The sequence below is a fragment of the Musa acuminata genome, chromosome BXJ1-7 (assembly GCF_036884655.1).
Source record: "Musa acuminata AAA Group cultivar baxijiao chromosome BXJ1-7, Cavendish_Baxijiao_AAA, whole genome shotgun sequence".
In the NCBI taxonomy this organism is placed as follows: Eukaryota; Viridiplantae; Streptophyta; class Magnoliopsida; order Zingiberales; family Musaceae; genus Musa; species Musa acuminata.
The window spans coordinates 40,495,538-40,517,254 of record NC_088333.1 but is presented as its reverse complement, the minus strand read 5'-3'; the positions used below and the strand labels follow the sequence as shown (position 1 = coordinate 40,517,254).

The following is a 21,717-nucleotide window of genomic DNA, read 5'->3' as shown; positions in this document are numbered from 1 at the left end:
TCGCCATCTCCTTCCTCCTCCTCCTCCTCCGCCCTATAAGAAGGCCATGAACGAGGTCTCATCCTTCATCCACTTCCTCCTCATCCTTCTCCCCGTAAGAAGACCAATCCTTGGTGAAGGAGGTGATCTCACCTTTCGCTTACCTCCAACATGGGATTCCGTTGCTTTAACTGGCGTCTCGTCATCTTCTTCGTCCTCTCCATGGGCTTCCAGGGCGAGCTGGCTGGAGCTCACGGAAGACGGCAGCTGGTGCAAAGCCTCGAGGCGGCGGATGATGGGGTGTGCACCGCCGTGGTGAGCCCTCGGGGTTACGAGTGCCGAGAATATGAGGTAGCGGAGTGCAGATAAACGTGGGTGGATTGATGATTTATGCGGGCATGGCATGAGTGGTTGAAGCTTGTTGCGTTTCTTGCAGGTGAAGACGCAAGACGGGTACATACTGACCATGCACAGGATCCCACAAGGAAGAGGAGGCGGCAGCGCGGGCAAGAGGCAGCCGGTGCTGCTCCAACATGGAGTCCTCTCGGTACGTTCCCTTAAGCAATCTGAATGTGTTGCCATGCATGCATGCATGCAGGGTACGTTGTCTTCTTCGTCATTCTGATGATGATGATGATTGACGATCGATGAATGATGGCAGGACGGGTTGACATGGCTACTGAATCCACCTCAACAATCGCTGCCTTTCGTACTTGCAGACAACGGATTCGATGTATGGATTACACACGGCAGGGGCACCAGGTGGAGCCGTCGCCATGAGTCTCTCAAAACATCAGACACGGTTGGTCATCTTCTCTACGTTGCTGATTATGATGTATTGAGCATCATCCTTTTGTTGTCTGGTAGGCTTATTGGGCGTGGTCATGGGATGAGTTGGCCAGCTATGATTTGCCTGCTACTGTGGGTTTCGTATTCCAGAAAACTGGGCAGAAGCTGCACTATGTCGGTCACTCCATGGTAGGAGACTTTTCTTTTAATTACTTTAATGCCAATACATATCATTCTTCCTTCCACATTGAATTACTTCGTATGTATGTTCTGCTACTTACTGCCACCACTACAACTACAACAACTGACAGACGTTGGATGATGCTACAGGGAACTCTGACTGCTCTATCAGCGTTCTCTGAAGGGAAGCTGGTGGATAAGATCAAGTCAGCTGCCCTTTTGACTCCGGTGGCCTATCTGACTTCCATGACAACTACGATCGGAAGAGCTGCAGCCAGCGCATTCGCAGGAGAAGTAAGAACGAGTTCACGACACTCGATTGATTTTTCTCATCAAGGGAGCTACATCATTCATTATCTTCCTCTTTAATTTTCCGACGTCCAGAGCTGTGTCATAGCTTTCTTGCTTTTTTTCATGCAGATGTTGGGAGCGCTTGGAGTGGCAGAATTTGATCCTAAAGGGTACATAAACTAACATATCCCTCTTGTTGTCAAAAGAAAATGTGCTCTTCTAATTCAAGTGTGTTCCCTAATATGGATAAGCAGGGCAGTCGGAACCAAGTTTTTGGAGTTGGTCTGCGCTATGCCGGGGGTGAACTGCTACGACCTTATGGCATCATTAACAGGTACGTACAAATTATTCCGGTGATAATATTCCGCCGGCAACATAAGTTTGATTTGACTTTAATCATATATGTATTTATTATTGTAGTCTTCAATTAATTTACATATATGTGTATTGGCTTTTCCTTCCTTGTTCTGCAACACACACCCACACACTCACTTTGGATGTAGGGCCAAACTGCTGCCTCAATGACTCCACTGTTGACAAGTACTTGAAGTATGAACTCCAGCCTACATCCGTGAGGACACTCGTCCATTTTTCACAGAGTCAGTCAGTCTGATACAAATCTAAAATATCATATACTTTAGCTACTTAGATTTCTTCCTCACAAGAGAGTGTCTGTATACCTACCTGTCTTTGAGTACTCCCAGCATTCAGACGTGGAGTGATAACAAAATACGACCACGGGAGCAGTACGGCCAACATGGCTGCGTATGGGCAGAGCAGCCCACCCGAGTACCATTTGTCCAACATTCCACACCACCTGCCGCTGCTGCTCTGCTACGGCGGCGGGGACATGCTGTCGGACGTGAAGGACGTGCAGCTGCTGTTGAATGATCTCAGCAACCATGACGCCGCCGACAAGCTCGTGGCTCAGCTGGTGAAGGAGTACGCACATCTGGACTTCGTGATGGGGGTGAATGCCAAGCAGGTCGTCTACGACGGCCTCATCGCATTCTTCGACAAACACAGTTGATGGGCTTCTTCCCGGTGCAGTGCTTAATATTATAACTATACGCGATTGCTGCCGACTTGACATTCTTTGTGTACTCACTCCGCGGGAGATTCATGTACGAAGGGAGGTGAAAGAGAAATAAATCATATATCTCCGTATAATAAATCATATGTTTAACCAATCGAATCGGCATCCATGCTATATCCCTTTTCGACCGTTTCAGCTTCTACTAAGTGGCATCACATCCGATGAGTCGTCGTCAATCGAAACAGTATCTATCATAACACAAGTAGATTGGTGATAAATCTGGGTTGATATATAGTGCTGTTGTTGCTACATGTCTTCTTTGGTGCGTGTGGAGGGTGAGGAATGAGTTTGTTTTCCAATAAAAATGCATGTTGGTGTATAGTATTTATTTTATAAAGCTATTGCCTCTACCTTCGCAAATAACATGGAAGAAGAATAATCATAATCGATATAAGGCAACTGCTACTGTGGAAGATGATCAAACCAAACTAGCACTCGTTTCACACTTGGAATCGAGTCTATCACTTATGGCTAGACCAAATGTTAGATATTTGAATCCAACCCTCAATCCAAAAGTTTGAGAAGAATTATTCACTCTCAAGATCTAAGTGAAACAAGATATCATCAATGCAATCATTAACATTGAAATCCAAAAGAATTTAATCTCGATAAGTTAATCATAAAAACTTGGACTCAAGATCATTCCTTATCTAAAGCCATATCCACTGGATTGGATCTACAAAGACGTAGAAACGAGCATAAATCAATAGTGCACATTCGAAATTATGATCGTCAATAAATATATCGACAAGGTGTCATACAAGATGGTGCCCTTTGACATATGTCAAGTTATCTTTAGAAGTCTATATTGGTAGGATCGAGAAGTCATCTACTGCCGTTTGGCGTGGACATCCTTGTTAGGCAAAGGCAAAAGTGCTATCGATGGAGATCTGAGCATCCTTGTTAGGTCACTCATTGGAAGCGTCTATTGGATAGTGCTCCTGTGATACATCGATCCTCATTATAATGCCAAAACGATAGAAAAAAAAAAAGTATCGATAAACAACTTCTAATGATTGACTAGCATCGAATGGTTGGTTGGTAGCTGCTGTGTGTATACAAGAAGCTCAAGTGATGATGTCCATTATCTCTCATAATTTGCTGCATTGAGATCTTGCAAACCCTATGGCCTATGCTGCATTGAACAGCTGCGAAGTCCTTGAAAGGCCTGCTTGCACATCTCAAATCATAGTGCTGCCAGACCATGAATCTATATGGCCAGGTAAGAAGACAGCTTTTATTTAAATAAAAAATATATATATATATATATTTAATTTAATCCAAAAATTTTATTAATTTCACTAAAAAAATTAATAAAATAAAATTGATTTCACACGACTCTGCTGGGGATCGAACCCAGAATCTCTGGTTCCGTAGACCAGCGCCTTATCCATTGGGCCACAGAGTCGACAATGCAAGAGAAATTTAAACACAGAAGAATAACTTAGTGATTTTAATACGATAATGAAAATTTTAATTTTCTTTCGAAGATGTTAATAAAAAATACGAAACCAAGCAAATGTTTAGCTGTTTTTTTTATATATTATTTATTTATCGACCTTTAGTCTTCTACGATTCTCAACGAATGCTTCCTTTCTCATAGTAAAATAATTCTTATCGATAATGTTTTTATGTATGATTTAAAGGTTTAAAACCTCATTAAAAATCTCATAGAATAATATAACTTAACTTCGTAAAAAGTATTCTTATGACACTATAATAATATATGATTAAAATAAATGAATTGCCATTTCTGTTCTTTGTTGTAAAAAGAGCAAAGTAGTTATTTTATTAAAATTCACTTTCAAAATTTTTTTATTCTTTACAAGAATACATGTATTTATAGGGAACTGACCGTAAGGAAATCTGAGGGCGACATCACATATACAGCAGAAGAACAGAAAAAGAAAAACTTCAAATTCTCAAATATGTGTTCGTCGTCGTGCGAAGATTGATACGTAAAAATCGAAAACTGCATATACGAAAGATTATGTTACATAGAGAGATCATATATCCCTGAATCCCTATAGACCTTTAGGAGTGAGTGAAGGAGGTCAAGCGACCTCCTTTGTAGTGGTGATCCTCAAAGTAGGGCTACGACGATGCCCATTAAAACTCCAGACTTGCTCTAACGAGGAGAAGGGGAGGAGAATAGGAGAGGTAACAAAAAAGTCTTTAGCTCAAGAACCACTAGTTCCCTCCTATTTATAGAGGTCCTCTGTCAACTTAACCCTAATAGATCTTGCCCTATTAGGTATTGGATCTTCATCCGACTACCCAAGCCTATTAGATTATTAGATCTCTATTCAATAATCTCTCATAGGCTCTTATTGGATCTCATCTATAGAATCAATAATTCATGGGCTTATTGGATATCCAATAAGATATGAGCTCCGGCGGATATCTCATATCCGAACCTCTACTCATTGCAACGCCTACAATATGTGTGTGACCTTCTAAGCCCAATATCAAGTTGGTCATGAATCATATATATCAAAACTCCTTCTGGCTCAGTGAATTATTATCTCCATAATAATTCACTCAATTCATCGACTGTGGATGTACTATGCCACTACGTCGCAGTCCCCAGACGATATAGGGGAATCCAATCCATTGGACCAATCTATCCTTGGTTACCGTATACATATAGTCTCTCATCCATCTAATATCCCTAAGATTGTATATCGGGTATAGTGCTATCAGACCCATACGGTTTCTACTTGAGTCTTGCTCTAATCGGATTCCCTTGGAGAACTCTTTCTCTTTCGATTTGAATTATCCTAGCTAGGGATTTGTCTAAGCAAAAACACATGAGATATTCTTCTCATAATACCGAGAGTGGATGATCCTCTATTAATACTCAATTGTCCTCGTAAGGTTGGCTACCACTCCCGATGACCGATTGTGCTAGATTTGGAACCTCCAGACCTATAAGTCTGTTATAAAAGAATAAAATACTCATACAGAACATTCTTGGTGCCTAAAGTCTAAGGACCCGAAACACCACTAGGACTGCGGAATCGGTGTCTGACAATAAGATATCATCAACCATCTAGCATTCCGTAAGTAGCTCAATCAATAAACTCATTCTCAAATGAGCACCTGTAATGCACCCTTAGTGTCCCCACACAAGTAGCTATGAGATCAGCTGCATCCATCATATAGATGGGTATACAGCATACCAGCCTATCCGGTTATCTCAATGTCCGTCTCGAGCAACCTATGACCGGGATTATTTAGGATCTATGTTTAAAGGTGAATCAATCTCATTATCGTGATCTTATCACGATCCGATTCTCATTACATAGATCCATAGACATCACAATATATTCATGCTACAAATAATATAAAATGATAAAATATCAAATAATAATATTAAGCAAAAAGACTGCGTGTCATCACTCACGTAATTGGCTTCTAGGGCACCTATGACTAACACTCTCCCACTTGACCTAAAGTCGATCACCTATGTGTCTGATCCCCATCAAATCCTTGTGACGCTTAAAGACAATACGTGATAACGGTTTTGTCAATGGTTTTGCAATGTTATCTTCGGATGTAACTCTTTCCACTACTACATCTCCTCGGCTCACGTTCTCTATGATCATGTGGAACCTCCTTAGAATGTGCTTAGACTTCTGATGAGACTTGATTCCTTTGTTTAAGTAATCGCCTCATTGTTGTCACAATATATTGGAATAGGCTCCTCGTTGCTTGGCACGACTCTCAGATCTGTTATAAATGTCTTCATCCAAATTATATCCTTTGTTGTCTCTACCATATCAATGTATTCCGTCTTTGTAGTCGAGTCAGCAATAGTATTTTGCTTGGAACTCTTCCAGCATATTACTCCTCCATTCATTGTGTACATATACTTCAAATTCGACTTACTATCATTGATATCAGACTATAAACTCGAGTCCGTGTAGCCTTCAATCTTGAGGCTATTACATTCATATACCAATAAAAGCTCCTTAGTTCTTCTCAGGTATTTAAGGATATACTTTACTGCTTTCCAGTACTCCAAGCCTGGATCCGCTTGATACCTGTTCATGACACTTAGAGATGCGCTATATCAGGCCTAGTACATAACAAAACATACATGATAGATCATATCATTGAGGCATAGGATATCCTATCCTATCGCCGAGGCATACATAATAGACCCTATCGTAACACTCGCTATACATGTTCACTAGGTAGGAATATCATCAACCTATCACCAATAAAAAGTTTTGAATAAAAAGAAACAAATGGTTCAATGCTAAAATTAGAGTGTCAACGTGATCCATTACCAATAGTATCTTTTATTTTCATTCGGAAGACACGATCTCTTGTGACATTTTCCGTGATCTCAATGTTCTTCTATTATGTTTGCATGAATTTGCCCAATAATATGTTATGCGGGCCTTTTTAAACGGCATGTCATTTTGATTAGAGGTGAAGAGTTTAAATTTAGTTCGACTTCTTGTATTGCACACAACAACAATCTATTTTTCAACTTTTGTACAGTTACATGCAGTTGTGAAAGGCCATAACAATGTCAGTAACAAGTAGCGAAGATCACGCATCACCACCCTTCAACTGCCTGCACAGATCACCCTCTCCATCTCCTTCCTCCTCCTCCTCCGCCCTATAAGAAGGCCATTAACGAGGTATCATCCTTCACTGACTTCCTCCTCACCCTCCTCACTATAACAAGGCCAATCCTTGGTGAAGTAGGTGATCTCATCCTTGGCTTACCTCCAACATGGGATTCCGTTGCTGGCTTCTCGTCATCACCTTCGTCTTCTCCATGGGCTTCCATTGCGAGCTGGCCGGAGCTCACGGACGACGGCAGCTGCTGCAGAGCCTCGAGCCTCCGGATGACGGCGTGTGCACCGCCGTGGTGAGCCCTCAGGGTTACGAGTGCCAAGAATATGAGGTAGCCGAGTGCAGATAAATGTGGATGGATGGATGGATGATTGATGCGGGCATGGCATGAGTGGCTGAAGCTTGCTGCGTTGCGTCCCTTGCAGGTGAAGACGCAAGATGGGTACATACTGACCATGCACAGGATACCACAAGGACGAGGAGGCGGCAGCGCGGGGAAGAGGCAGCCTGTGCTGCTCCAACATGGAGTCCTCATGGTACGTTTCCTCGAGCAATCTGCATGTGTTGCCATGCATGCATGTACGTACAGTACGTTGTCGTCTTCGTCATTCTTCTTCTGATGATCGACGCATGATGGATGAATGATGGCAGGACGGGTTGACATGGCTTCTGAATCCACCTCAACAATCACTGGCTTTCGTACTTGCAGACAGCGGATTCGATGTCTGGATCACACACGGCAGGGGCACCAGGTGGAGCCGTCGCCATGAGTCTCTCGATACATCAAACCCGGTTGGTCATCTTCTCTACAATGCTGATTATGAAGTCTTGAGCAGGTTCATCACCCTGTTGTTGTCTCGCAGGCTTATTGGGCGTGGTCATGGGATGAGTTGGCCAGCTTTGATTTGCCTGCCACTGTGGGTTTTGTATTCCAGCAAACTGGGCAGAAGCTGCACTATGTTGGTCACTCCATGGTAGGAGACTTTACGTACTTTAATGCGAAACATGTCATTCTTCCTTCCACTTTGAATTACTTTGCATGTATGTTCTGCTACTTACTGCCACCACTACAACTACAACAACTGACTGACGTTGGATGATGCTACAGGGAACTCTGACAGCTCTATCAGCATTCTCCGAGGGGAAGCTGGTGGATAAGATCAAGTCAGCTGCCCTTTTGACTCCGGTGGCCTATCTGACTTACATGACAACTCCAATCGGAAGAGCTGCAGGCAGCGCATTCTCAGGAGAAGTAAGAACGAGTTCACAACACTCTTTGAATGTTTCTGTCATCAAGGGAGGGAGGGAGGGAGCTACATCACATTATCTTCTTCTAATTTACCTACGTCCAGAGGTGTGTCATAGCTTTCTTGCTTTTTCTTGCAGATGTTGGGAGCACTTGGAGTGGGAGAATTTGATCCTAAAGGGTACGTAAACTAACACATCCCTCTCGTTGTTGTCAAAAGAAAATGTGCTGACAAAAGCATCAGAGGCCTTATCAACATGACCGACCGACCATACATTGAGTGATGTTATCGTTAAAGCTCTTCCTTCTAATTCAACTGTCTTCCCTAATGGATAAGCAGGGCAGTCGGAACCAATTATTTGGAGTTCGTCTGCGCTATGCCGGGGGTGAACTGCTACGACCTTATGGCATCATTCACAGGTACGCACAAATTATTCCGCTGATAATATTCCGCCCGCAACATATGTTTGATTTGACTTTAATCATATATGTATTTATTATTGTAGTCTTCAATTAATTTACATTTGTGTAATGGCTTTTCCTTCCTTATTCTGCACTCACACACACACACACACTCACTTTGGATGTAGGGCCAAACTGCTGCCTCAATTACTCCACTGTTGACATGTACTTGAAGTATGAACTCCAGCCGACATCCGTGAGGACACTCGTCCATTTTTTACAGAGTCAGTCAGTCTGATACAAATCCAAAATATCATTCATATACTTGAGCTACATAGATTTCTTTCTCACAATAGAGTATGTAAAACTTTCGTTGACCACTCACAGCGATCAGAAGTGGAGTGATAACAAAATACGACTACGGGAGCAGTATGGCCAACATGGTTGCGTATGGGCAGAGCAGCCCACCCGAGTACCACATGCCCAACATTCCACACCACCTGCCGCTGCTGCTCAGCTACGGCGGCGGTGACATGCTGTCGGACGTCAAGGACGTGCAGCTGCTGTTGAAAGATCTCCGCAACCATGACGCCGACAAGCTCGTGGCTCAGCTGGTGAAGGAGTACGCACATCTGGACTTCGTGATGGGGGTGAATGCCAAGCAGGTCGTCTACGACGGCCTCGTCGCATTCTTCGGCAAACACAGTTGATGGGCTTCTTCCCGGTGCAGTGCTTAATATTATAACTATACGCGATTGCTGCTGACTTGACATTCTTTGTGTACTCACTCTGTGGGAGATTCATGTACAAAGGGAGATGAAAGATAAATAAATCATATATCTCTGTATAATAAATCATATGTTTAACCAGTCGAATCGGCATCCATGCTATATCTATTTTCCACCGTTACAGCTTCTACTAAGTGGCATCACATCCGATGAGTCATCGTCAATCGAAACAGTATCTATCATAACACAAGTAGATTGGTGATAAATCTGGGTTGATCTCTGTGCTGTTGGTGCTACATGTCTTCTTTGGTGCGTGTGGAGGGTGAGGAATGAGTTAGTTTTCCAATAAAAATGCATGTCGGTGTATAGTATTTTTTTATAAAGCTATTGCTTCTACCTTGGCAAATGACATCGCCAAATTGCTTGACAGTCGTAGGTAAGGTTTAATTCAAAGATATGTATGTTTCTTAGTATAAGAAACCAAATAAGGAAAATCATAGAAAAGTTTTTTAACCCTAAAAACTTAAGGCTCACCTCTCTCTCAAAAATAACGGGTGTGCCCCCATCTAAAGTGAATATTGAATGAGGAAAGAACATCACCGTAAAGGAGAGACAGAGTCGTCTCGATCCGTATAATTACAAACAAGACATTGTTGAATGAAACATCACATCAAGGACTCCACCCTTTCGCATCGAGTTTCTCATTAACTTACCCTCCTACGATGGCTCAATCAATTCTAATGTATTAGACTAATGGATAGATCAATTTGATACTTATTTTAATCTATATGACTACAGTAGCGAGGATAGGGTGATGCTTGAGCGACTCATGTTGACCAAATATAATCGAATGGTTGAAATCCTATCTTCGAACCAATAACGATAAAGACATACAATGGACATGATTTAAAAGGCTCGTACGAGAAGAATTTTACCCTATGGGGTATCTCAAAGAAAGTTGAAGGAAGTGGCACCACATACACCAAGAAAGGGACCGATCCATACAAGAATACACTACTAAGTTCTGACAACAAGTGGTGGCACTCGAAATTTCCCTCGATGACTACTCGACGATGATGAAATACACCATTGGCCTCCATGCCCAGATAAACAATGAGCTAAGCTTCTTCAAAACATACTATAACACAACAATGAGCTTGATGTTAATGACGATCGAGAAAAAGAATTAAACACGTATCGTGAAAAATATGGAGAAGGCAAAAGGGAATCACCCGAAAGCCAAGAAGAATCCCAAGAGTGATAAAGCCACATCTTCTTCTAAAAGAAACAATTTATTTGTGATCACTATAAGATTATAGGTCAAATATGGGAGAAGCACTAGAAGGATCATTCCAAACTCTTCCTGAAGAAGTGAAAGAAGAATAATCAAAATCGATGTAAGGCGATCGCTATCGTAAGAGATGATCAAACCGAACTAGCACCTATTTCACACTCGAACCAAAGGTTATAGACTTGAATCCAACTCTATAACCAAAAGTTTGAGAAGAATTATTCTCTCTTAAGATCTAAGTGAAATAGGAGATTATCGATGCGATCATTGACATCGAAATCTAAAAGAATTTCATCTCGATAACTTAGTACAAAGACTTAGACTCGAGACTACTTCTCATCTAAAGGCATATCTGCTGAGGTGGATCCAGAAAGATGTCGAGATGAGCATAAATAGCTAGTACACATTCAAAATTATGATCACCAACAAGTATATCGTTAAGGTGACATACGAGGTGGTGCCCTTTTGGTATATGTCAAGTTATCTTCAAGGGTCTATACTAGCCCCAACAATACATATTTCCAAAGGATGAAAATAAGTTTATCATCAAGAAGGATAGAAGTCGACGGCCAATCGACCTAATGATGTCATCCAAGCAAAGAGGATGGTAAACACGTGTCAAAAGTTTATGCTATTTATCATTCAATCGATTACAATAGCAAAACAAACATTAGCCTCAGTATCGGACCATAAAACCATATAAGATATAGGCTTACAACAGCTCATCAATAAATACTTGAAGCTCTTTGAAGAATTCAGCATACTTCCCCCACAACATGTAGTGGAGCACGAAATCAGCATGAACTATCGATGGTTAATTATTTAAAAGTTGCATTTCACACATCAAGATCTCTTCACAAATCATTCTTTGCAATGGGAAGTGTACGAACAAACTATCAACTACTAAAGTAACAAACCATCATTAACGTACTGTAATGTATCACTTATTTGGGGTGCTGCAAGTTTCTTTTCCCATTTGAGTATTGTTTGGGAATATATCAATTTCCAAAATGAGATGAGTTGACTCTCTCTATTTTGGTTCTCCTCAAGCATTCTTAGAGATCTCATATTAACATAGATTTTAAAGCATTTGTTCGAGTTGGTGGTGGATGCGTCGGGGCTGTTTAGATGCAATCTAAACTGTAACAAGCATGACATATGAAGTGGATGCCATATCCACATTCATTCAGCCCAGTGATCAAGTATAAAGAGAGAGTACGAAATAAGCTTGCTGACATGTTATCGTGACCTCCAATCACTTTTCATGCATATGCAAGTCATATCTAGTTTTCATGAGAATGATGTAGACATGTACATGGAAGACCTAGAGTTCAAAGACATCATAGAGAAAGTCAATAACTAATATAGAATTTATGCTCCGAGGAGGACTGCTCTACACAGGTACTTAGATTTGTGTATGAATTAGATACGAGAAGCATACTCATTAAAATGCTAGTCATAGGTGCCCTGCAAGTCAATCACGTGAGTGATGACACATATGACTTGACACGTAGTCTTTTTGCTTATTATTATTATTTGATATTTTATCACTTTATATTGTTTATTACATATATACATTAATATATATTGATTTCTATGGATCTGTGTAATGGGAATCGGATCGTGATGAGATCACGATAATGAGACCGATTCACCTTTAAACACATATCCTAAATAATCCCGGTCATAAGTCACTCGAGAGGGACATCGAGATAACCAGATATACTAGGGTGTTGACTAGTGTGTTGTATACCCGTCCATATGATAGATGCAACTAGTCTCATAGTTGCTCATGTGGGGACACTAGGGGTACAGTACATGTGCTCATTGGAGAATAAATTCACTAATTGATCTGCTTACAGAATGCTGGATGGTTGATGATGTCTTATTGTCAAACAACGATTTTGTAGTCCCAATAGAGTATTTGGTTCTTAGACTTGAGACACTAAGGATATCATGTATGAGTATTCCACTCTTAGATATCAAACTTATAGGTCTAGAGGTTCCAGATCTAGTACAACCAGTCATCGGGGGTTGTAGACAACCTTACGAGGGCTATTGATTGTCGATAGAGGATCATCCACTCTCGGTGTTATAAAAGGAATATCCCATGTGTTTTTGCTTAGACAAATCTCTCGTTATGGTCATTCGAATTGAGAGAGAGTTTTCTGGGAGAATTTGATTAGAGCGAGACTCGAGTAGAAACTGTTTGGGCTTGACAGTACCATGCCTGGTATACAGTCTTTGAGATATTAGACGGATGAGAGACTATAGGTATGGGGTAACCGAGGATAGACAAGTCCAATGGATTGGATTCTCTTGTATCGTCTGAGGACTTCGGCATAGTGGCCAAGTACGTTCGCAGTCGATGAATCGAGTGAATTATTATTGATATAATAATTTACCAAGCAAAAAAGAGTTCTAACTGGTATGATTCATGACTAGCTTGATATTAGGCCTAGAGGATAACATGCATATGGTAAGCATTGCGATGAGTAGAGGTTCAGATATGAGATATCCGTCGGAGCCCCTATCTTATTGGATATCCAATAAGCCCATGAATTATTGGATCCTATGATTGAGATCCAATAAGATTAAATGAGAGATTATTCGATAGAGATCTACTAATCTAAGAGGCTTGGGTAGTTGGATGGAGATCCAATACCCAATAGGGCAAGATCCAATAAGGTTAAGTTAACAGGGGGGCTCTGTAAATAGGAGGGAACCAAAGGTTCATATGCTAGAGCTTCTCTTGGCTGTCACTTTCTATTATCCTCTCCCTTTCTCCTCCTCAAATAGTAGGCCTAGAGATTCGAGGAGGATCGTCACAGTTCTACTATGTGGATCACCGCTAGAGAGGAGAACGCTTGACCTCTTTCACCCACTCCTATAGATCTATAGGGATTCAAGGATATACGATCTCCTTAGGTGACACAATCTTTCATGTATGTACTTATTAGTTTTATGAATTTTGTGTACCAATCTTCGCATGATGACAAACACAATTTATAGAAAATTTGAGGATTTTTGTTTTCTATTCTTCCACTGTGCATGTGATATCACCTCTAGATTTTCCAACACAAAAGTTGTAGGAAACTTCAGCATGAGCAAAACCTTGGAGAACCTGTAATGATATGTTTATTAGCCCTAGATGTAGCAGGACTTGGCTCAATTCATGTGAGGATGCATCCTTTGTAGCACTTCAAAACCAACTAAATAAAAATCGGGGTTGTATACTCCATTGTCCGTTCTATCATGATCATGGGAGAGAATATCTATAAACTTCTTAAGAGGTCTACCTATGATGAAATGGGGACACGACTATCTATTTGTGGCGGTCGATAGGTTTTCAAAGATGGTGGGGCTCATACCTTACAAGAAGACAATAATCAGAGGAGTAGCTCGATTATTCTTCTAACAGATGTGGACACACTTTGATCTTTCAAGTTCAATCGTGTTAGACCATGACGGGCATTTCTTGAGCTGCTTTTGGAGTTCACTTTGGACCACTATAGATGCTAAATCGAAGAGGAGCACGGCCTTCCATCCATAAGTTGATTGCCAGACCGAGGTAGTAAACAACACTATGGTTCATCTCCTTCGAGGATACAACTTTGACACATAAAGAAATGAGACGAAAGCTTACCATACTATCAGTTTGCTTTCAATCGGGTAGTGCATGGTTATACTAGCAAATCACCGTTAAGAGATATGCTAGGTGGAATATGTAATGCAGAGCATGTCATAAACTGTAGAGGTGAAGAGTTTAAATTTATCTCAATAATTTATATTTCACACAACGGCAATCTAATTTTCAATTTTTGTGGAGTTAGTGAAAAAAGGTCACAACAACAAACCATTAACAACAACAACAACAACAAAATTAGACCAACGGAATATGAAAATTATATGACTTGTTATGTCTTAAAGTGTTGATAGAATAAGATTTGGGTGGATTAAATGCCAGTTTTTGAGAGCCGTTAACACGTAGCGAGAATCACATATCACCACCCTTCAACTGCCTGCACAGATCATCCTCGCCATCTCCTTCCTCCTCCTCCTCCTCCGCCCTATAAGAAGGCCATGAACGAGGTCTCATCCTTCATCCACTTCCTCCTCATCCTTCTCCCCGTAAGAAGACCAATCCTTGGTGAAGGAGGTGATCTCACCTTTCGCTTACCTCCAACATGGGATTCCGTTGCTTTAACTGGCGTCTCGTCATCTTCTTCGTCCTCTCCATGGGCTTCCAGGGCGAGCTGGCTGGAGCTCACGGAAGACGGCAGCTGGTGCAAAGCCTCGAGGCGGCGGATGATGGGGTGTGCACCGCCGTGGTGAGCCCTCGGGGTTACGAGTGCCGAGAATATGAGGTAGCGGAGTGCAGATAAACGTGGGTGGATTGATGATTTATGCGGGCATGGCATGAGTGGTTGAAGCTTGTTGCGTCTCTTGCAGGTGAAGACGCAAGACGGGTACATACTGACCATGCACAGGATCCCACAAGGAAGAGGAGGCGGCAGCGCGGGCAAGAGGCAGCCGGTGCTGCTCCAACATGGAGTCCTCTCGGTACGTTCCCTTAAGCAATCTGAATGTGTTGCCATGCATGCATGCATGCAGGGTACGTTGTCTTCTTCGTCATTCTGATGATGATGATGATTGACGATCGATGAATGATGGCAGGACGGGTTGACATGGCTACTGAATCCACCTCAACAATCGCTGCCTTTCGTACTTGCAGACAACGGATTCGATGTATGGATTACACACGGCAGGGGCACCAGGTGGAGCCGTCGCCATGAGTCTCTCAAAACATCAGACACGGTTGGTCATCTTCTCTACGTTGCTGATTATGATGTATTGAGCATCATCCTTTTGTTGTCTGGTAGGCTTATTGGGCGTGGTCATGGGATGAGTTGGCCAGCTATGATTTGCCTGCTACTGTGGGTTTCGTATTCCAGAAAACTGGGCAGAAGCTGCACTATGTCGGTCACTCCATGGTAGGAGACTTTTCTTTTAATTACTTTAATGCCAATACATATCATTCTTCCTTCCACATTGAATTACTTCGTATGTATGTTCTGCTACTTACTGCCACCACTACAACTACAACAACTGACAGACGTTGGATGATGCTACAGGGAACTCTGACTGCTCTATCAGCGTTCTCTGAAGGGAAGCTGGTGGATAAGATCAAGTCAGCTGCCCTTTTGACTCCGGTGGCCTATCTGACTTCCATGACAACTACGATCGGAAGAGCTGCAGCCAGCGCATTCGCAGGAGAAGTAAGAACGAGTTCACGACACTCGATTGATTTTTCTCATCAAGGGAGCTACATCATTCATTATCTTCCTCTTTAATTTTCCGACGTCCAGAGCTGTGTCATAGCTTTCTTGCTTTTTTTCATGCAGATGTTGGGAGCGCTTGGAGTGGCAGAATTTGATCCTAAAGGGTACATAAACTAACATATCCCTCTTGTTGTCAAAAGAAAATGTGCTCTTCTAATTCAAGTGTGTTCCCTAATATGGATAAGCAGGGCAGTCGGAACCAAGTTTTTGGAGTTGGTCTGCGCTATGCCGGGGGTGAACTGCTACGACCTTATGGCATCATTAACAGGTACGTACAAATTATTCCGGTGATAATATTCCGCCGGCAACATAAGTTTGATTTGACTTTAATCATATATGTATTTATTATTGTAGTCTTCAATTAATTTACATATATGTGTATTGGCTTTTCCTTCCTTGTTCTGCAACACACACCCACACACTCACTTTGGATGTAGGGCCAAACTGCTGCCTCAATGACTCCACTGTTGACAAGTACTTGAAGTATGAACTCCAGCCTACATCCGTGAGGACACTCGTCCATTTTTCACAGAGTCAGTCAGTCTGATACAAATCTAAAAGATCATATACTTTAGCTACTTAGATTTCTTCCTCACAAGAGAGTGTCTGTATACCTACCTGTCTTTGAGTACTCCCAGCATTCAGACGTGGAGTGATAACAAAATACGACCACGGGAGCAGTACGGCCAACATGGCTGCGTATGGGCAGAGCAGCCCACCCGAGTACCATTTGTCCAACATTCCACACCACCTGCCGCTGCTGCTCTGCTACGGCGGCGGGGACATGCTGTCGGACGTGAAGGACGTGCAGCTGCTGTTGAATGATCTCAGCAACCATGACGCCGCCGACAAGCTCGTGGCTCAGCTGGTGAAGGAGTACGCACATCTGGACTTCGTGATGGGGGTGAATGCCAAGCAGGTCGTCTACGACGGCCTCATCGCATTCTTCGACAAACACAGTTGATGGGCTTCTTCCCGGTGCAGTGCTTAATATTATAACTATACGCGATTGCTGCCGACTTGACATTCTTTGTGTACTCACTCCGCGGGAGATTCATGTACGAAGGGAGGTGAAAGAGAAATAAATCATATATCTCCGTATAATAAATCATATGTTTAACCAATCGAATCGGCATCCATGCTATATCCCTTTTCGACCGTTTCAGCTTCTACTAAGTGGCATCACATCCGATGAGTCGTCGTCAATCGAAACAGTATCTATCATAACACAAGTAGATTGGTGATAAATCTGGGTTGATATATAGTGCTGTTGTTGCTACATGTCTTCTTTGGTGCGTGTGGAGGGTGAGGAATGAGTTTGTTTTCCAATAAAAATGCATGTTGGTGTATAGTATTTATTTTATAAAGCTATTGCCTCTACCTTCGCAAATAACATGGAAGAAGAATAATCATAATCGATATAAGGCAACTGCTACTGTGGAAGATGATCAAACCAAACTAGCACTCGTTTCACACTTGGAATCGAGTCTATCACTTATGGCTAGACCAAATGTTAGATATTTGAATCCAACCCTCAATCCAAAAGTTTGAGAAGAATTATTCACTCTCAAGATCTAAGTGAAACAAGATATCATCAATGCAATCATTAACATTGAAATCCAAAAGAATTTAATCTCGATAAGTTAATCATAAAAACTTGGACTCAAGATCATTCCTTATCTAAAGCCATATCCACTGGATTGGATCTACAAAGACGTAGAAACGAGCATAAATCAATAGTGCACATTCGAAATTATGATCGTCAATAAATATATCGACAAGGTGTCATACAAGATGGTGCCCTCTGACATATGTCAAGTTATCTTTAGAAGTCTATATTGGTAGGATCGAGAAGTCATCTACTGCCGTTTGGCGTGGACATCCTTGTTAGGCAAAGGCAAAAGTGCTATCGATGGAGATCTGAGCATCCTTGTTAGGTCACTCATTGGAAGCGTCTATTGGATAGTGCTCCTGTGATACATCGATCCTCATTATAATGCCAAAACGATAGAAAAAAAAAAAGTATCGATAAACAACTTCTAATGATTGACTAGCATCGAATGGTTGGTTGGTAGCTGCTGTGTGTATACAAGAAGCTCAAGTGATGATGTCCATTATCTCTCATAATTTGCTGCATTGAGATCTTGCAAACCCTATGGCCTATGCTGCATTGAACAGCTGCGAAGTCCTTAAAAGGCCTGCTTGCACATCTCAAATCATAGTGCTGCCAGACCATGAATCTATATGGCCAGGTAAGAAGACAGCTTTTATTTAAATAAAAAATATATATATATATATATTTAATTTAATCCAAAAATTTTATTAATTTCACTAAAAAAATTAATAAAATAAAATTGATTTCACACGACTCTGCTGGGGATCGAACCCAGAATCTCTGGTTCCGTAGACCAGCGCCTTATCCATTGGGCCACAGAGTCGACAATGCAAGAGAAATTTAAACACAGAATAATAACTTAGTAATTTTAATACGATAATGAAAATTTTAATTTTCTTTCGAAGATGTTAATAAAAAATACGAAACCAAGCAAATGTTTAGCTGTTTTTTTTATATATTATTTATTTATCGACCTTTAGTCTTCTACGATTCTCAACGAATGCTTCCTTTCTCATAGTAAAATAATTCTTATCGATAATGTTTTTATGTATGATTTAAAGGTTTAAAACCTCATTAAAAATCTCATAGAATAATATAACTTAACTTCGTAAAAAGTATTCTTATGACACTATAATAATATATGATTAAAATAAATGAATTGCCATTTCTGTTCTTTGTTGTAAAAAGAGCAAAGTAGTTATTTTATTAAAATTCACTTTCAAAATTTTTTTATTCTTTACAAGAATACATGTATTTATAGGGAACTGACCGTAAGGAAATCTGAGGGCGACATCACATATACAGCAGAAGAATAGAAAAAGAAAAACTTCAAATTCTCAAATATGTGTTCGTCGTCGTGCGAAGATTGATACGTAAAAATCGAAAACTGCATATACGAAAGATTATGTTACATAGAGAGATCATATATCTCTGAATCTCTATAGACCTTTAGGAGTGAGTGAAGGAGGTCAAGCGACCTCCTTTGTAGTGGTGATCCTCAAAGTAGGGCTACGACGATGCCCATTAAAACTCCAGACTTGCTCTAACGAGGAGAAGGGGAGGAGAATAGGAGAGGTAACAAAAAAGTCTTTAGCTCAAGAACCACTAGTTCCCTCCTATTTATAGAGGTCCTCTGTCAACTTAACCCTAATAGATCTTGCCCTATTAGGTATTGGATCTTCATCCGACTACCCAAGCCTATTAGATTATTAGATCTCTATTCAATAATCTCTCATAGGCTCTTATTGGATCTCATCTATAGAATCAATAATTCATGGGCTTATTGGATATCCAATAAGATATGAGCTCCGGCGGATATCTCATATCCGAACCTCTACTCATTGCAACGCCTACAATATGTGTGTGACCTTCTAAGCCCAATATCAAGTTGGTCATGAATCATATATATCAAAACTCCTTCTGGCTCAGTGAATTATTATCTCCATAATAATTCACTCAATTCATCGACTGTGGATGTACTATGCCACTACGTCGCAGTCCCCAGACGATATAGGGGAATCCAATCCATTGGACCAATCTATCCTTGGTTACCGTATACATATAGTCTCTCATCCATCTAATATCCCTAAGATTGTATATCGGGTATAGTGCTATCAGACCCATACGGTTTCTACTTGAGTCTTGCTCTAATCGGATTCCCTTGGAGAACTCTTTCTCTTTCGATTTGAATTATCCTAGCTAGGGATTTGTCTAAGCAAAAACACATGAGATATTCTTCTCATAATACCGAGAGTGGATGATCCTCTATTAATACTCAATTGTCCTCGTAAGGTTGGCTACCACTCCCGATGACCGATTGTGCTAGATTTGGAACCTCCAGACCTATAAGTCTGTTATAAAAGAATAAAATACTCATACAGAACATTCTTGGTGCCTAAAGTCTAAGGACCCGAAACACCACTAGGACTGCGGAATCGGTGTCTGACAATAAGATATCATCAACCATCTAGCATTCCGTAAGTAGCTCAATCAATAAACTCATTCTCAAATGAGCACCTGTAATGCACCCTTAGTGTCCCCACACAAGTAGCTATGAGATCAGCTGCATCCATCATATAGATGGGTATACAGCATACCAGCCTATCCGGTTATCTCAATGTCCGTCTCGAGCAACCTATGACCGGGATTATTTAGGATCTATGTTTAAAGGTGAATCAATCTCATTATCGTGATCTTATCACGATCCGATTCTCATTACATAGATCCATAGACATCACAATATATTCATGCTACAAATAATATAAAATGATAAAATATCAAATAATAATATTAAGCAAAAAGACTGCGTGTCATCACTCACGTAATTGGCTTCTAGGGCACCTATGACTAACACTCTCCCACTTGACCTAAAGTCGATCACCTATGTGTCTGATCCCCATCAAATCCTTGTGACGCTTAAAGACAATACGTGATAACGGTTTTGTCAATGGTTTTGCAATGTTATCTTCGGATGTAACTCTTTCCACTACTACATCTCCTCGGCTCACGTTCTCTATGATCATGTGGAACCTCCTTAGAATGTGCTTAGACTTCTGATGAGACTTGATTCCTTTGTTTAAGTAATCGCCTCATTGTTGTCACAATATACTGGAATAGGCTCCTCGTTGCTTGGCACGACTCTCAGATCTGTTATAAATGTCTTCATCCAAATTATATCCTTTGTTGTCTCTACCATATCAATGTATTCCGTCTTTGTAGTCGAGTCAGCAATAGTATTTTGCTTGGAACTCTTCCAGCATATTACTCCTCCATTCATTGTGTACATATACTTCAAATTCGACTTACTATCATTGATATCAGACTATAAACTCGAGTCCGTGTAGCCTTCAATCTTGAGGCTATTACATTCATATACCAATAAAAGCTCCTTAGTTCTTCTCAGGTATTTAAGGATATACTTTACTGCTTTCCAGTACTCCAAGCCTGGATCCGCTTGATACCTGTTCATGACACTTAGAGATGCGCTATATCAGGCCTAGTACATAACAAAACATACATGATAGATCATATCATTGAGGCATAGGATATCCTATCCTATCGCCGAGGCATACATAATAGACCCTATCGTAACACTCGCTATACATGTTCACTAGGTAGGAATATCATCAACCTATCACCAATAAAAAGTTTTGAATAAAAAGAAACAAATGGTTCAATGCTAAAATTAGAGTGTCAACGTGATCCATTACCAATAGTATCTTTTATTTTCATTCGGAAGACACGATCTCTTGTGACATTTTCCGTGATCTCAATGTTCTTCTATTATGTTTGCATGAATTTGCCCAATAATATGTTATGCGGGCCTTTTTAAACGGCATGTCATTTTGATTAGAGGTGAAGAGTTTAAATTTAGTTCGACTTCTTGTATTGCACACAACAACAATCTATTTTTCAACTTTTGTACAGTTACATGCAGTTGTGAAAGGCCATAACAATGTCAGTAACAAGTAGCGAAGATCACGCATCACCACCCTTCAACTGCCTGCACAGATCACCCTCTCCATCTCCTTCCTCCTCCTCCTCCGCCCTATAAGAAGGCCATTAACGAGGTATCATCCTTCACTGACTTCCTCCTCACCCTCCTCACTATAACAAGGCCAATCCTTGGTGAAGTAGGTGATCTCATCCTTGGCTTACCTCCAAC

The 21,717-nt window shown here is 41.0% G+C and overlaps 3 protein-coding genes and 2 non-coding genes across 5 annotated transcripts; 3 read left to right on the top strand and 2 right to left on the bottom strand.

Annotated features, from left to right (window-relative positions):
• Positions 1-150: 150 nt before the first annotated feature.
• Positions 151-2,269, top strand: LOC135679762 (triacylglycerol lipase 2-like). The gene is made up of 9 exons (XM_065193744.1): positions 151-330; positions 416-526; positions 641-781; positions 847-957; positions 1,099-1,242; positions 1,369-1,409; positions 1,494-1,573; positions 1,743-1,838; positions 1,944-2,269. Exons 1-9 carry the CDS (start codon positions 151-153, stop codon positions 2,267-2,269), a joined length of 1,230 nt encoding a protein of 409 aa, XP_065049816.1.
• Positions 2,270-3,670: 1,401 nt separating this feature from the next.
• Positions 3,671-3,743, bottom strand: TRNAR-ACG (transfer RNA arginine (anticodon ACG)). The gene has a single exon. It is a non-coding gene; the product is annotated as a tRNA-Arg (tRNA).
• A 3,342-nt stretch (positions 3,744-7,085) lies between these two features.
• LOC135679760 (triacylglycerol lipase 2-like) lies at positions 7,086-9,286 on the top strand. Its single transcript, XM_065193743.1, has 9 exons — positions 7,086-7,259; positions 7,354-7,464; positions 7,580-7,720; positions 7,792-7,902; positions 8,037-8,180; positions 8,315-8,355; positions 8,515-8,594; positions 8,765-8,860; positions 8,964-9,286. The coding sequence occupies exons 1-9, from the start codon at positions 7,086-7,088 to the stop codon at positions 9,284-9,286; spliced, it is 1,221 nt and encodes a 406-aa protein (XP_065049815.1).
• Positions 9,287-14,782: 5,496 nt separating this feature from the next.
• On the top strand, positions 14,783-16,901 carry LOC135679759 (triacylglycerol lipase 2-like). Its single transcript, XM_065193742.1, has 9 exons — positions 14,783-14,962; positions 15,048-15,158; positions 15,273-15,413; positions 15,479-15,589; positions 15,731-15,874; positions 16,001-16,041; positions 16,126-16,205; positions 16,375-16,470; positions 16,576-16,901. The coding sequence occupies exons 1-9, from the start codon at positions 14,783-14,785 to the stop codon at positions 16,899-16,901; spliced, it is 1,230 nt and encodes a 409-aa protein (XP_065049814.1).
• A 1,401-nt stretch (positions 16,902-18,302) lies between these two features.
• TRNAR-ACG (transfer RNA arginine (anticodon ACG)) lies at positions 18,303-18,375 on the bottom strand. The gene has a single exon. It is a non-coding gene; the product is annotated as a tRNA-Arg (tRNA).
• Between the last annotated feature and the right edge of the window lie 3,342 nt (positions 18,376-21,717).